General features: G+C 38.9%; 1 protein-coding gene and 1 long non-coding RNA gene across 4 annotated transcripts in view; one reads left to right on the top strand and one right to left on the bottom strand.

The window, feature by feature from the left end:
* The window catches only part of LOC144681619 (uncharacterized), a 324557-nt gene that overhangs the window by 228230 nt on the left and 80033 nt on the right, over positions 1-16294 (bottom strand). The gene's annotated exons all lie outside the window — the stretch shown is intronic.
* The window catches only part of atrip (ATR interacting protein), a 39057-nt gene that overhangs the window by 14905 nt on the left and 7858 nt on the right, over positions 1-16294 (top strand). For 2 of the 3 annotated variants that reach the window (XM_078543320.1, XM_078543321.1), the window contains exons 7-14: positions 54-217; positions 2749-2856; positions 4298-4402; positions 4961-5087; positions 9241-9972; positions 12232-12374; positions 15481-15572; positions 16184-16270. In XM_078543320.1, coding sequence (XP_078399446.1) covers positions 54-217; positions 2749-2856; positions 4298-4402; positions 4961-5087; positions 9241-9972; positions 12232-12374; positions 15481-15572; positions 16184-16270 — 1558 coding nt within the window. The remainder of the gene's footprint in view (positions 1-53; positions 218-2748; positions 2857-4297; positions 4403-4960; positions 5088-9240; positions 9973-12231; positions 12375-15480; positions 15573-16183; positions 16271-16294) is intronic. The other variant, XM_078543322.1, reaches the window with a different exon arrangement.

The following is a 16294-nucleotide window of genomic DNA, read 5'->3' as shown; positions in this document are numbered from 1 at the left end:
ATATCTGCCTTAATATCTCAAATATAGTTGTAAAAACACAAATGTCTCTTTAGCCCTAGGAAAATTTCATCTGGATCCATAAAACCTGAAAGCAGTGCTTCCCCTCAGATTGCAAAGAATTATTTTCCTGACAAAAAGGCATTTGCTGCAGAGATGTCTGCTGTACATTCTGTTTGTTCTGCTCTAGCAGCTGACCAGCTCTTAGCTGATAAGGAAGGTGAATGCTGTTTTCTCACTTTGCATGTGTGTTTGTTGGGTAGTTATGTAATATTAAGCTGTATTTATTATGAATGTGTAGGAAGTGTTTTATGAATGTTTGAGATAAAGTTATGAAGTTTCTCCATAAAGAGCACTTGTTTGTACAGAGTCAGATGTAATGCGCTAGCTGCCATGTCTGCCCTGCACCTGACTCTGGGCATCTGCAAAAGTATATGACTTTTTTACATAGAGAACAGAATTAAAGGCCTGGAGGTATGGGTAACTGAATTAGCATGCATTGCTACACCGCTTTACAGACAATGTTATATCTATACGCTTGCTGTATTTCCCATCTTATTTTTTTATTTGTTCATGGGTTGTGGGTGTCACTGGCAAGGCCAACATTTATTGCCCATCCATAATTGCCATTGAGACGATGGTGGTGAGCTGCTTTCTCGAACTGCTGCATTCCCTGTGGTGTAGGTACACCCACAGTGCTGTTAGGGTGGGAGTCCCAGGATTTTCACCCAGCCACAATGAAGGAACAGTGATATATTTCCAAGTCAGGATGGTGAGTGGCTTGGAGGGGCACTTCCAGGTTGTGGTGTTCCCATCTGTCTGCTGCCCTTAACTTTCTAGATAGTAGTGGTCGTGGGGTTGGAAGGTGTTGTCTAAGGAGGCTTGGTGAGTTCCTGCAGTGCATCTTGTAGATGGTACATACTGCTGCCACTGTGTGTCGGTGGTGGAGGGAGTGAATGTTTGTGGATGGGTTGCCAATCAAGCAGTCTGCTTTCTCCTGGATGGTGTCGAGCTTCTTGAGTGTGGGAGCTGTACTCATCCAGGCAAGTGGAGAGAATTCCATCGCACTCCTGACTTGTGCTTTATAGATGGTGGACAGGCTTTGGGGAGACAGGAAGTGAGTTACTTGTCGCAGGATTCTTAGCCTCTGACCTGCTTTTGTAGCCATATTATGGGTATGGCTTGTCCATTTCAGTTTCTATTCAATGGTAAACCCCAGGATGTTGATAGTGGGGGATTCAGTGATGGTAATGCCATGGAAGGTCAAGGGATGATGGTTAGATTCTCTCTTGTTGGCGATGGTCATTGCCTGATGCTTGTGTGGTGTGAATGTTACTTGCCATTTGTCAGCCTAAGCCTGGAAATTGTCCAGGTCTTGCTATGTTTGGACATGGACTGCTTCAGTATCTGAGTAGTTGTGAATGGTGCTGAACATTAAATCCCAGAGGGAAACTTGAACAACTGTAACCTATATTTTCAATTGGTATGTTTGAGATGCAGCTCTGAATTCAGGAATAAAACCATCAAGCCTCAAGAGGCTTTTTATGTAAAACTAAATTAAACATTTATTAATTTAAAAACTAATTAAAGAAACCACACATCTACAAATTACTTCCATAATAACTTTTAAACAAATCCCCGAAGTAATCACTCCCAGGTAAATCTTCACCAAGGCAACAGTAACCCATAGGCTTTAAACAGACACCAGGTAAAGCACGTTTGACCATACAAATTCAAAATGAGGTTCCTTTTAATTTCCAGACACAGTTGTTGGCTTACAGGCTGGTTAGATCTTACATGCCTCTGACCTGCACACACAAAATCCTTTCTGTTTATACCTAACTTCCCCTTTAAATGTAAATTTTCCATTGTATCCTAGGCTTTTAACGTCACTTCTTTTAACAATAACATTTTCATCACAGTAATTTTATTAGTAATATAAACATATTGCTTGGCATCTTCCAGCTAGGTGCAAGATTTTACCCCCATTCTTGAATGCTTTATTCGACAAATGCAAATTTACACTTAACCTTTTGTTAAACTTCCTTACGTTTATCTAATTAACATCTCAAACTACTATACATCAAAGAACCCAGACTAGCTGGCTTTAATCCAATTAAAACACAAACAGACACACACATACACATAGACCCTACTACAATTCCAATTTAAAAATAATTTCCAATAACATTATAGACATTAATATCTCTTCATGACATGGCTGTGATTTAATAAATTGATGTCAGGCTGAGGAAATGAATTAAGTGAAGTGCAGCGGGCATTGTTGACAGAGCCTATACCCTTTGTAATCAATAAAGTATCTGGATCCAACAACATAGCAAAAGTTGCAGATGTTAATCAGGAGAGGGAGAACATTTGAGTTGTTAGAGCATGGAATAATTGAGGCAGATATTATTGGCGTGTTGAGACCATAAGTGATTTGAACACTAGGATGATGATTTGTTTGAAGGTGTGGGGAACTGGAAGCAAATATAGGCCTTTGAGCATGGGGTAATGAGCTGAGTGGGATTTGGGTGCTGTTTAGATATGGCAGCCGAGTTTAGGGCAATCTGCAGTTTATGCAAGGTTAGAATGGGAGGCTGTGAAGGAGAGCATTGAAATAGCTTGGCCTAGAGGTGAGAAAAGGCATTCATAAGGGTTTCAGTTTCAGATGGGATGAGGCAGGGTCAGATATGCGTGATGTTATGGAACTATTAATTATTGTTCAACTTTTAACTCTTGCACTTACAGACACAAGGGATTTAAAAGAGTTACACATTGCTAGGAGGGAAATGCCTAAAAAAAGTCCCTCACTTAATTCCATTCAGGGAAAATCCCCTCACAACAGACAATCTGAAGGTAAGCTATCATTTATATTTGATGTATTTTTGAGATTATACATGGATGTGATTTAGCAGAATGTGAGGCTTCTTGATTAGCCAATATTCCTGTAGGTAATGGGCTTGGTCATGCAGTTTTCATAACATTAAAAACATTGGTACCAGTTCTATTTGGTAATATGACTTTGATATTTAATCTGTAATCGTTTTCCAGGCATGTCTGTTTTTATCTATTCTAGCATTAATCCTGCATTAAAGAGTAAAAGAGAAAATTGGAATCGGTAGTGAAGATTGAATGTTCTTTTGTAGTTCAATTCAGGTGGTGCTTGTTTTAGCATGGCAAAATTCGAGTAAAGCTTCTGATTAGTGGGGAAATTAAATATCTGATTAATTTACCAGGCAAAGGATTTTTTAGGGAGCTTTGTGTAAATGCTCTGCAATGAAAAGTTGCTTACTGCATTTAACGAACAGATAACTGGGGTAAAGTTATTGCACTATTCAATTGCAAGTTTCTTCAATCTCCAAGTGTTGGATGGAATTCCTAGATGCCAGTCAGTCATCACTGTTTGGACTCTATAGGTTTCTGAAGCTGTGGAGACATTGCCACCCTTTGGGGAACTGGAGCTACTCCACTAGTCACTGAGGAAATCTCTTAAAAACGCACATATTAGGTAGGTTCCTGTAGTTACTTGAGTAGCAGCAATTGCTCCTCATAGATTGTAAAGCCAGTCCTATTATGGGGATTGTGAGAACTCTATATATGGTGTGTTGACATTTTAGTTTCTGGAATCCCATTTTCCTTTAGCCTTTTGAAGATGAGCATGTGTTCTGAAAAAGGACCTCACTATGGATGGCATCCTAGAATAGCCTTGGATTTTAGAAGAATGGTGGAAGAAATTCCCAAAGTGGAGAGGGGTGTTGATGCGAAATGATAATGCTTGCTTCCAATTCCTTACATGAGGAGTTATAGATCTGCTATTGTATGGACATCCTAAGAATTGGCCAGGGACTTCTTCATTGGATGAGTCCACTGAAATCTTTATTCTGGCCTACGTTTCCTGGTGTCCGTGCCCTCAAACCTTCATTACCAGGGGTTGAATTCCTTAATGGCAGCTTTTTTTCCATCTTTGCTTCTTGAAGCCTTAAATTGATGGTACTTGTGGATTATGTGTGTGCAGTCAAAATAGCATAGGAGTGAAGTATTCTGTTTGTAGCTTTACCCCAATGTTTTAAATTTTTTGGAGGTGGAGGGGGAATTGTGAGCAGTAAAATGTACATTTTCTCCAGTTTTTGGTTTTTATTTGATTTGTGTTGTTTTTGCTATTCAGAGATTTTACTCTCATATATTTAGGTACAATTTAAATTACTGTTTAAGGTACAATTTTGACACTTGGCTCAGTTCATGTTATTTGGTTTAAAGTGCTTTTATCAATCTTGGTGAATCCTTTGTTCCTTCTTAGGCTCAGTTGTGCCACATTCCATTTGTACTGGTGAGAGAAGGCAAGTAACCTGGTCCAAAGCTGACCTTCAGATGGCTACTAGAAATTGTAGAGGCACGGTCGAAGGTGAGATTTCCTCAGATTTTCAACGCCTTTATTTAATGTCTCCTACTAAATATCCCTGATTAATGATAAATATGTTAAGTTAAGTTTAGTCATTCACCTTTTCCCATGATTCTCCCTTAGTGGTCTCAGCTACCATCATAAGCCAGTTCTATGGCCTAGGTTAAGACACTTACACCGATTTGGTCCTTTGAACTAGCCAACATGTTGACTTTGGAGGTGTCTGAGATAGGGAGTTAGAAAAGGCCCTTGCAGACATGTTACAGATTGAGTATTTCTAGGTTGGTATCCAGATTGCGCCATGGCCTCAAACTTTAGGCAAATATGGACTGTAAATGGGCCAAATATGGACTGTAAATGGGCCAATTTTGTCACCTTTATCATTGGAATAGGTCTTTTTGGAAGGCAAGACCCAAAATGGTAGAAAAAACACCGATGCATTAATTGTTAAATTGCTTAAGTTTGTAACTGAAAGTTTTCTTCCATTTTGCTTATGTATTAGTTGTTGGCATTAGGAACATATAGTGATTTTTTTTTATTGTGAAATTTGTACTTCTTAAGGTGCTGTACTGATGACCATATTGCTTAGCCAACCAGTTGGTCCTGGGACTTTGGGGTTGAACCATCTTCTCAACAGCAATTCTGAAACTTTTTCTGGCTTGGCCCACCAGCATAGTTGCCTGAGCATGTAAGTATGACTTGTTGCAAGTGTGAGAAATAAATACAAATTAGCTTCCACATCAGTCTCTGCTAAAACTAAACAGCCCTAAAGTTACATCTTTTGGTAAAAAGATAAAATTTTGACAGTATTTTATTGTTGGCGAATTGTGGAAGGAAATAAATAATCTTATTCACTTAATTCTAAAGTTGGAACGGATTCTTGCAATTCTGTTTCAGCAGATTATTCTGCCAAACAATTGCACTATTTCCCAACATGGTACCGACTGCAAACAGTCTGTGATGCTTATTGTCTCTGAAGATGGAATGGCGACATGGGGGCGAATAGAATTGCTGCAGTTGTCAGCTGTCTGAGACAAATTGAGGAAAGTGAAATCATGTAATGTGACTTTTCCCTAAAGAAGTTTATTTCATTTTTGACTTGGTACGGATGATTACTGCTTTTATCTTTTTAATTTTAGTCTCCGTTTGAATTCCAGCAAAGTAGATAAAGATGTTTTGAGTATTTAACCTGCTTTGCTGAAGTTTAGTTCAAAAAATAAGATTGCATTCTTGTCAGCTGTTTGGTTCCTAAAATGCATTTAGCCTGCAATGCTTTGGAAATCAAGCATTTTTAAAACATCAAATTATCTTCCAACTTGATTTTATAATAGTCTTGCTATGTTCAGATAGGCAAATGTGATAGGTTCCAGAGGAATTCCACTCCCAATTTTTGAATGAACTCTCCCAAACCTTGAGACACCATCTCTCTACTCCACACATTTCCTCTTGGCCTTCTCTTCTTGACTTTGACAACCTCTTTCCCACTTTCAGTGCATCCCTTGAAACCCTACACAATTTATGTATATATTACATGTATATTTTGACATTCAAAATATTTATTTTAAGTGGCATTCCATTTATTCCTAAGCTTCTACACCTGAAAACCTTGTGTATACAATCATCAAATAATAAATTTAATTTCATGTCTATTTGTTGCTGCCATTTATTACATTATTTTTAATAAACATTCCTTTTATTCTCAACAACAGCTAAAGCATATCACTGCAATAATTTATGATTCATTTGGTTATCATACCTCTGGTGTTTAATAGGATATTATTCTAGTGTGCATGTAACTGCCACAATATTTAGCCTTTCTTAAAGATCTAAAACTAAATGCTTCTCAAATTAAAATAAACGAAATGTGGGTAGGTGATGAATCTGCAAAGTATACTCTTTAAAAACAGAATCTTGGCTGTGGTATTACACATGAACATATGAATTAGGAGCAGGAGTAGGCCACTCAACCCCTTGAGCCTGCTCCGCCATTCAATAAGACCATGCCTGATCTGAATGTAATCTCAACCCCACATTCCTGCCTACTCCTGATAACCTTTCACCCCCTTGTTAGTCAAGAATCTATCTAGCTCTGCCTTAAAAGTGTTCAAAGACTCTGCTTCCACCGCCTTTTGAGAAAGAGAGTTCCAAAGACTCAACTCTGAGAAAGATTTCTCCTCACCTCTGTCATAAATGAGCGACCCCTTATTTTTAAACAGTGACCCCGAGTTCTAGATTCTCCCACAAGAGGGAAACATCCTCCCTGTCAAGACCCCGCAGGATCTTAAAGATTTCAGTTAAGTCACCCTTTACTCTTCTAAATCCCAGTGGCTACAAGCCTCACCTGTCCAGCCTTTCCTCATAAAACAACCTGCCCATTCCTAGTATTCTAGTAAACCTTCTCTGAACTGCTTCTAACGCATTTTCATCTTTCTTTCAATAAGGAGACCAGTACTGTACACAATACTCCAGGTGTGGTCTCACCAATGCCCTGTACAGCTGAAGCATAACCTCCCTACTTTTATAATCAATCCCCCTCACAAATTATAACAGTCTATTAGTTTTGCTAATTACCTGCTGTAGCCGCATACCTTTTGTGATTCATGCACTAGGACAGCCAGATCCCTCTGAATCTCAGAGCTCTGCAATCTCTCACCATTTAGATAATAGGCTTTTTTATTCTTCCTGCCAAAATGAATGGTTTCACATTTGCCCACATTATACTCCATTTGCCAGATCTTTGCCCACTCACTTAACCTATCTATGTCATTTTTTAACCTCCTTACGTCCTCTTCACAATTTACTTTCCTACCTATCTTTGTGTCATCAGTAAATTTAGCAACCATTCCTTCGGTCCCTTCATCCAAGTCATTTGTATAAGTTGTAAAACGGTGAGGCCCCAGCACTGATCCCTCTGGCACACAACTTGTCACATCCTGCCAACCAGAAAGAAACCTATTTATGCCATCTCTCTGCTTCCTGTTAGCCAGCCAATCTTCTATCCATGCCAATATGTTACCCCCTACACCATGAGCTTTTATTTTCTGCAATAACCTTTGATGTGGTACTTTATCAATGCCTTCGGGAAATCTAAGTACAGTACATCCAATGGTTCCCCTTTATCCACAGCACATGTGACTCCTTCAAAGAACTCCAATAAATTGGTTAAACATGATTTCCCTTTTATAAAACCATGTTGACTCTGCCTTATTGCCTTGAATTTTTCTAAGTGCCCTGCTATAACATCTTTAATAATAGCTTCTAACCTTTTCCCTATGACAGATGTTAGGCTAATTGGCCTATAGTTTCTTGCTTTCTGTCTCCATTTCTAAATAAAGGAATTATATTTGCTATTTTCCAATCTATTTTCCAATCCAATGGAATCTTCCCTGAATTTTGGAAAATTTGAACCAGTGCACCAACTATCTCACAGGGCACTTCTTTTAAGACCTTTGGTGAAGTCCATCCAGACCTGGGGTTTTGTCAGCCTGCAGCCCCAACAATTTGCTCAATACCACTTCTCTGGTGACTGTAATTTTCCTGAGTTCCTCCCTCCCTTCCATTCCCTGATTTACAGCTATTTCCAGATGTTACTTGTGTCCTCTATAGTGAAGACCGAAGCAAAGTACCTGTTTAATTTGTTCGCCATCTCTCTACTTTCCATTATCAATCCCCCGGGCACGCACTCTATAGGACCAACACTCACTTTGTTAACTCTTTTCTTATTTAAATATCTATAGAAACTCTTACTATCTGTCTTTGTATTATTAGCTAGCTTTCTCTTTTACTCTAATTTTTCCCTCCTTATTAATCTTTTTCTCATTCTTTGCTGTTCTTTATATTCTTTCCAATCTTGTAACCTGCCACCCGTCTTTACGTAATTATATGCTTTTTCTTTAAGTTTGATACTGTCTATAACTTTAAAAGTTAACCACAGATGGTGAGTCATCCCCTTGGAATTTTTCTTTCTCATTGGAGTGCATATATTCTGTGTATTCTGAAATATCCCTTAAGTGTCTGCCACTGAATTTCTATTGACATATCCCTTAATATCATTTGCCAGTTCACTTTAGCTAGCTCTGCTTTCATGTCCTCATAATTGCCCTTATTTAAGTTTAAAATACTAGCCTTGGACGCACTTGTTTCTGCCTCAATATGATTGAATTTTACATTCATTTTGTGATCGCTGCTACCTAGGGGTACTTCACTAGGAGGTCATCAATTAATCCAATCTTGTTGCTCAATACCAGGTCTACTATAGCCTGCTCTCTGGTTGGCTCCAGAACGTACTGTTCTAAGAAACTATTCCGAAAACAGTCTATGAACTCCTCATCTACACTACCTTTGCCCATCTGATTTTTCCAATCTATATGTAGTTTAAAATCCCCCATGACTATTGCTGTACCTTTCTAGCAAGCTCCCATTATCTCTTCTTTTATACTCTGTCCTACTGTGTAGTTACAATTAGGGGGTCTGTACATCACTCCCACAAGTGACTTCTTGCCTTTATCATTCCTCACCTCAACCTAAACTGCTTCTACATCCTGGATTCTTGAACTTAGATAATCCCTCTCTAATGTGTTAATGTGCTATTCAGCAGCACCAGTACAGGGCATTTGGATTGCATGCAGAAAGCCTAGATTTCAGTGTTCGTGTTCAGTGATATTTCAACTTTCCCCATGTAGGCATGTTTCTTAGATTCAATCCAATTTACAAGTTCACTCAGCCATTATGGACCCAGATTAATAGTTGTAGAGGCAACCTCACTGGACTATCCAGGATATGTGTAAAGTGAGAAAGCAGAGAATAAAAATGTGCTAAAATAATATCTTTGAACTTTGCAGTGGATCTTCATCAACTGGGGAATCTTCTGAAGTCGGAATAAAAGGATCCCTTTCAAGTCTAAGTGACCTTCAACACTTAGCTATGTGTGGCATTAACATGCTCATCTTGGAGCAGGAATCATCAGAAAAAGACTTGGACACAACAAAAATTTCTCTCCAATTGAGAAGTCAAAATGATTTGCCTGGTGCAGTTCACCTTTTACCACTAATAGAGTATTACCTTGGCATTTACTGTCAAGCTTTGCAGACTGAAAAAGCAGGAAGAAGCCCTTCGGGAAGCAGAAATTGCTGCCCCTCCAGTTCTGGGGAATCTACTGCCTCAAATATGGATGATTGTTTTAATAATTTGGAAGACTTTGCACTTGCAGCACTTGGTGTTTTATATCACCTTATATCACATAGTCAAAAGGTTAGAAAGTCCTTGTTGGCTCCTACCTCCAGTCGTAGCATTGAAGATGGCACTGTTCTTACAAGACAATTACATAACAAAAATGCAACACTGACCAGGCATGGAAATGAAGAGGAAGCAGAACCATCAGAGCTTCAAAAGGAACATGTAAAACTGCAGGAATTGGTTGATTTAGAGCAACCTCAGCATCACTTGTTCAACAAGTTGCTGCAGCTTTCTGATCCTATGGTTATAAGCATCTCTCATCGAAGAGAAAATCTCCAGAATCAAAGCCTGAGAGTTTTAGGGAAGGTTGCTGAAAGTGCTACAGCTGACCTGTACAGGTAAAGAAAGGCAGAATATAATCTCTTACATTGTGGTTAATAATAGTGATACATATCAATGAAATTCTAACCCCAGATCAGAAAGTTCCAGGTTAAATCACCATTGTGTGCTGAGTTAGCTGACAATAGCTGGGTTGACAGCGAAGGTACTATGATTAGCCTCTACTCTCCTTGGTTAGATAAAATGGGCTTTGATTCGTAGCCCTGATCATTATCCAGTGGTCCTTTCAGGTAGTGCACATATGTAAACCTGATCTGCCTTGGGTGTGGTGTCCTTTCCGTTGATTAGCTTTGCCATCTGGACTCTCAAAAGAAAATTAAAGGCCTCATCTATGTACATCAGCCCAATGTAGGGTTGTCATTGCAATACCTAATCTACTCGGCTGCCGAAGCAGTCCGTTTAATAATATACAGTACAAATGATAGTGGCAGACAGGTTTAGAACATTTGTCTAGATTTTGAAAGGATTCTGTAACAAAGCTTCAAATAAAATGCTATAAACAGCTTGCCACAACAACATTTCAAGATTTTAATTGTACAATTGCAGATTTGTGTGTCTAATCATAATTTTTGTATTATACAATGCTGCAACAGCAGCAAGCGTCCAGAAATCTGCAAGTTTAATTTTCTGAACTGAATTAAATAAAGTAAATGTGGCCAGAAGTACTTTAAAAGTGCTTGAACTGTTTTAGTTTAACCATGATAAAGCAAGACTTCACTTTTATAATTGAAATGTTCTTGATAGTTCAATTTGGCTTAAGGTTGAATCTTCCAAGTAAATGTAAAAAATTACAAAACAGTATATCTATTGTGGTATATTTGTGTGTTAAACAAAATTGTTTATCGAACCTATAGATCACTCTGATTACACTGTTACTCTGATGTTGCACAGCCTTTTCAAATGCTAAATTATATTGTGATTTGTTGCTTATATGGAAAACAGTTGAGCTGTTCAGACTGTGTATTCCAGAACATGATCACATGTTTTGCAGATGCAATTGATCTTCTGTGCTCGCTTTTTTAAGATCAGGAAGCAGTTTTTGGAAGAATCTGACATGGTACCTGTCGGGCTTCCCCAAGTGTTTTCAAATTGGTGTATACTTGAGTGAATTTGGAATGCTTGCAATGTCTGTAGATTCATGAGAAGTCTTACAGCCATTAGAGGCTGGATGTTCATAAGTGCCGTAGAATCATAGAAACTTGCATCACAAAAGATCACTCAACTCATTGTACCTGTGCTGGCTCTTTGAAAATGTATTTATGCTTTGTTCTCAATCATCCCTGAACTACTTGTATTCCTTTCTCTGTAGGGGAAGATGTTTAATAATCATTCCAATCCTACAAACTGCAGATTTACCCAAATAATACAAGTTGGTTTGGCTTGGAAGATACAGAGGGAGAGGGGTATCTTGAATGCTTTTGTGCACCTACTTATAGCTAGCTGTTCAGTAGCATTTCCAGATACCTTGGGGTGGATTTTAACTTTTGTAATGGAGCAGGTAGCGAGCACATGCCTATCCTGGTTGGCATGAGGCCAAAGACATTTCAAGGTTTGGGCTTTATTATCATGCCACCATGGAGCTGCATGTCTTGAACGTCACCTTGCTACTGCTTATTGGTTGTGGACTGGTGCCATGTTGGATGGATTGGAGGCCTGGTTGCTGGCTGGCTGGCAAGTAGGTCTGAGGAAAGGTCTTATTACGGAGCCTGGAGGTGCAGGGAATGCAGCAGCCCATGGTATTATTGTGGAGCCTGAAGGAGCCTTCCTGCTCCTCCCAAGTCCTGAAAAAATAATTCCATACTTTTTTCTACTTCACTGAAACTAGGCGACATGCACCAGGTGCGCTCTGCACCCAGTTCAACCCTGAAGTTGGATCAAGGTCCGATGTACATCAAAGGATCACCATCCTCATTCTCCCAACCCTCACCCTCCAACCCAGGTGTCAGACAAGACTGTTCAACACTTTCACATTGTTTCAGTAACAGTATTGTATTTTTAACAAAGATAGTAATCTATAGTGTGGAAGGATGATTTGCATTTAGATTACAACCACTTGTGTGTTAGAGGTTAAAAAGAACACTGGCAAAAATGCTTTAATGTATCTATGTCTACTATTTCTAAAATTGCCTTTGAGTCAGTGAGAGGAAGCTCTTATGATTTTAGCTCTTGGCCCAGCTGCTTTTGAAGAGCATACTAATGCTAAAGAAATGGTCATTAGGTGACAAAATATGGCTAAATTTATTTGGATTTTCTGTCAGGTTCCACCAGTTATTAAGCAGCCAAGTGCTGCTGCGCTGCCTGTCACCAGATTCTTCATGCTCCATTGTCCAACTTGTCGTTCAGCTCCTGGCAAATCTTACAGATCATGTGGAACTGGCCTCGAAGTTCTGCTCGCAGTCAGGTGAGAAAAATTTGTTTTTAACTAAATGATTTGTTTTTGAGATTTTTTGTTTTGATCTAGGGTCAAATGCCCTGTTTGCAAACATGATGCATGAGCATTTATAGAACAAATACAAATAATTAAATGCTTCTAGGCCAGCTTTTTATCCCCCCAAAAAATTAAGGGACAAGATGGTGATTAAGAATAGTGAAATATACTTCCAAATGCTGTCAGTTAATTCTATCAGTGGGATGTTTAGGAATGGCACAAGTCACAGAACTAAACTATCTTTAACTTTTAATATACAAAGAATAATGGTTTGTACAGCAAATGCTCAGCTTAAGTATGTCTGTTTTCCCTTATTTGCATGTGCACATTCCGTTTAAAGGCTATTTGTGGGAGAGAAGAGAGACACTTTAAATTTGAACAATACCACCCCAAATAAAGAGCAGAAAGAATGAATAACATGCATGTCTGGTGTCAGCTGAAGAATACACACTCTAAGGATGTCTGTCATGAGTCTGTGTTTGTCCAGCTGCCATTTATTTTGAGCAAGTGTTGAGGGTCCCTTCCTGCTCTTAGATACCAATTTTGGTATCTTGACACAATTTATAAAATACCAGCAATGGCTCTGTTCAAAGTATTCTTTCCTCCAGATACAAGCAAACACACACGCCCCTATTTTTAGCAACTCAGAATTTGTTTAACAAGATATTTCCTGACATTTTAAAAACTTCTTAAAGCTGCAAAACTGAACTGCCTTCAGTGTTTACCACCAAAACCTTGTCAGCCTTTAAGACAGGAACAATGAAACTGGATGTTTTTTTTCTCCTTAACAACACTATGTAGTCTCTTGAATATTTTCTGTGTTAAAGGTACTTTTAGAGCAAGTTGTCATTGAAACTTCAACTAAAACCTAAATGTTGATTTTGGTTTGCAGCATTTCTGCATTCATATTTCTAATAGACTGTGCACACAGATTGTGATTTAATAGAACTTGTATGTTGGAATGGATTTTAATCTTTGTTTTATCTTTGACATTAATTTTATAATTATGACAGCTGTGATGTATTGTTTTTGGCTATCAGTAATAAAGCATGTTAGTTGAAGATTTTTGTCATAGTCTAAGTGACTGAATGACATCCATGGGTTATTTTGGGTGCTGATCTGGATCTTCATAAATAAACATAACAAGAATTGTTCTCTTGCACCTGCATCGGTTGTTTTCTCTTCAGTTGCTGAGAAGTGAGGGCAGTTGTTAATGGTAGCACTAGGTGGCAGTGGAAGGGATAGTTCCAGCTGACTGCTCTATGGAACCATTATTTTAATTATCACAGTGTTAGCCACAGTTTATTAACTCCATCAAATTTGAAGGCAGGAGTGTTACCTGAGATAACCTGTTTGATTTTTGAAAAGCATATTAATGAAAAATGATTTGTTTTAATATGCCTTAAATGTAGCTTTATTTTAGAATACATTTTTATGATTCCTGGATGTCAGTTGCCTTCTGCCATCTTGCCCAAGTGGCCTTTTTCGTTTTTAAGTTTCAATACTGATAGAAATGATGCATGGTTGAATAGTCTGAGCCTGAACCCATCCTCATTCAATCTAGAACTCAGGCCCACTTCCTGCCATGAATTGTTGGATAGCCATCAGAATCCTAATTGACTTTTTAAGTTGCTTCTCTGGTCTGATGTGATGAAGTCAATTGCATTAACATTTTCATAGATTAGGGTCAAAGCTGAAACATTTTGGTTCATGTGGATCAATTGCACCCTGGTCGTGCATTTGCCAGTTAAGCTATCCAGGAAGCTGCTTTTTGTGACTTCTGTAAATTAGTTGCTTCATTTTCTGTTCTTCCTGTGATTATAAGTTACATTATCCCTAACTAAGAAGAAGAAATAGAAAGCAGTTCCCAATTGCTGGGTGTAGTGTAAAGGTAACCTAGAATAATAAGCACCCAAAATGCCCTTCCCTCTGAGGAAATATCTGATTTCTGCAAGAGGTATCCACAGGAAAGCATTGCTGAGATCAGAAAATGGACGTTGTAGTCCGGAGTTTGCAACTCCATGGTGCATCATACCAGAGCCCCAGCACACTGTAGCACCAGTGACTGTTTTAATTGTAACTTGATAAAATTAAAATCAAAGTTGGAACTATTTAATTAAATGATAACCGCACAGTACCAGGAAACCGTGCAGCTCGCCATTGCAATCAATTGTTTTACCTGAAAAATGCTAATTATTCGATTTGTGTTAAGACAAGGAATTTTACAGTTTTCTGTTTTACTCTTTACAAGACCTGACTATAATATAAAAACAACTTATTGGCCCTGAACTTCCGTGGAGTGACAATCCGAGTTGGATTGCCACTCCGCTCCTGGTTACTTACCTGGAAATCCAGCCTTTCCCTTTTTTGCCCGACCTTCCGACTCAGGCTGGGCAGAACTGTCTAGTGCAGCGAGTTCCTGGGGCCTTGTGTCGAGGGCTGGAGAGTTAGAGGTAAGGAAGCCACGCCTCCCTTTTTGCAGCACTATCTGCTGTAAAGCAGGTAAGTTTAAAGGTCCAGTCATGTTGAGAAGCCAGGGAGAAGATTAGTTTATAAAGTAAGTGGGTAGGACTGGGGTGGGTAGGGATGTGGTCGGTTGGTTGTGGGGGGCGGTTCTGGTGGTCAGTGAGGGGGTTGGGGGAGTTCTGTGGGATGTCAGGAAGTAGTCACAAGAGGGAATGGGTGGCTGGTTAGTGAGAGGGTTGGGGTGGGAGGGTAATTGGAGGGTCCCATGGAGGGGTGTCATGGGAGTGAGGGGAGTCCCGGGGGAGGCGGGGGGCATCCCATTGGGGAACTATTCTGGTAAGACAGCTGGAACCATCCAAAGTTTGCGATTCATATTGTACTTTCGGGTGGTTCCGATTGCAGGGCAATTGCCCAACAGAAGTTTGAACTTCCCGAGCAATTGCCGTGCAGTCCTTACCTGGAACCTCTGGGGGAGAGGGTGTTCCCCATGTATTTTTTTTGGGGTAATCCCCAGTTACGACGCCCCTGAACTCGGAAGTTACGGGCCAATATTTCATAATGTTGACTTTGTTGATATTTATAAATTTAATAAAACTGTATTCTCTCCTTTCAGCCTCATGCCTGTTTCTTAACCTATATACATATACTTCCTCCAGACCTGACAGCACTGCTGCAGATAGAGTATGGCTCCAGCTTGAACAAGAGGTAAATGCCAGAAATACTGTAATTATAACATTGTACTGTAAATTAGCAAAACACTGTTTTTAAATGATTACTATGCATGGTGTAAATCATTGCAACTCATTCACCTGAATCACTTGGTTAGCCATGACAGCATAAATTGTGAAATTTGTAGTGCTTACTTGAACTGAAAATAATACAAATTTGCAGCTTCTTGACATAGTTGTGGCACAGTTTTTTGCGAAATGTTACAACTCATTGTGTAGATATGCACAAGAAATGTCATATTTAGGCTACTTGCGATTTTCTTTATTTTAATCACGTTTACTCCAAGTAATTTTAGAGTTTTGTTCAAAATTTAATTTGGCTGTTTGGAATCGCATAAGAATCATAGGATCATAGAATAAGTTGATTTTGAGCAGTAAACCTTACAGGCCCTAGACAAAAAACAGCTAGTAATTCTCAGTTTTTTTCTTTGTACTGAGATATGTTTTCATTCATAGTAATATTGATTAATTATTTTAGTAAATTTATTATTTCCTAGTTTATATGGAAGAGAAAGTATGTCATTATTATCAATCATGTAGTTTTAAGTAAAAAAACATTTATTTTTTGTGACTTGTCCACATTACTAGGTTGTTCGATTCCTCACCAAATTTGGTTTGTCCCATTCTGGTGCCAACGCTGTGTTGGTAGAATCAGACTGTCCATGCAATACTGAGGTAACCAAGGAATTTGATGTACAA

Source organism: Cetorhinus maximus, chromosome 6, assembly GCF_964194155.1.
Source record: "Cetorhinus maximus chromosome 6, sCetMax3.hap1.1, whole genome shotgun sequence".
NCBI lineage: Eukaryota > Metazoa > Chordata > Chondrichthyes > Lamniformes > Cetorhinidae > Cetorhinus > Cetorhinus maximus.
Note: the sequence above shows the minus strand (reverse complement) of the source record. Positions and strands in the feature narration are given on the sequence as shown.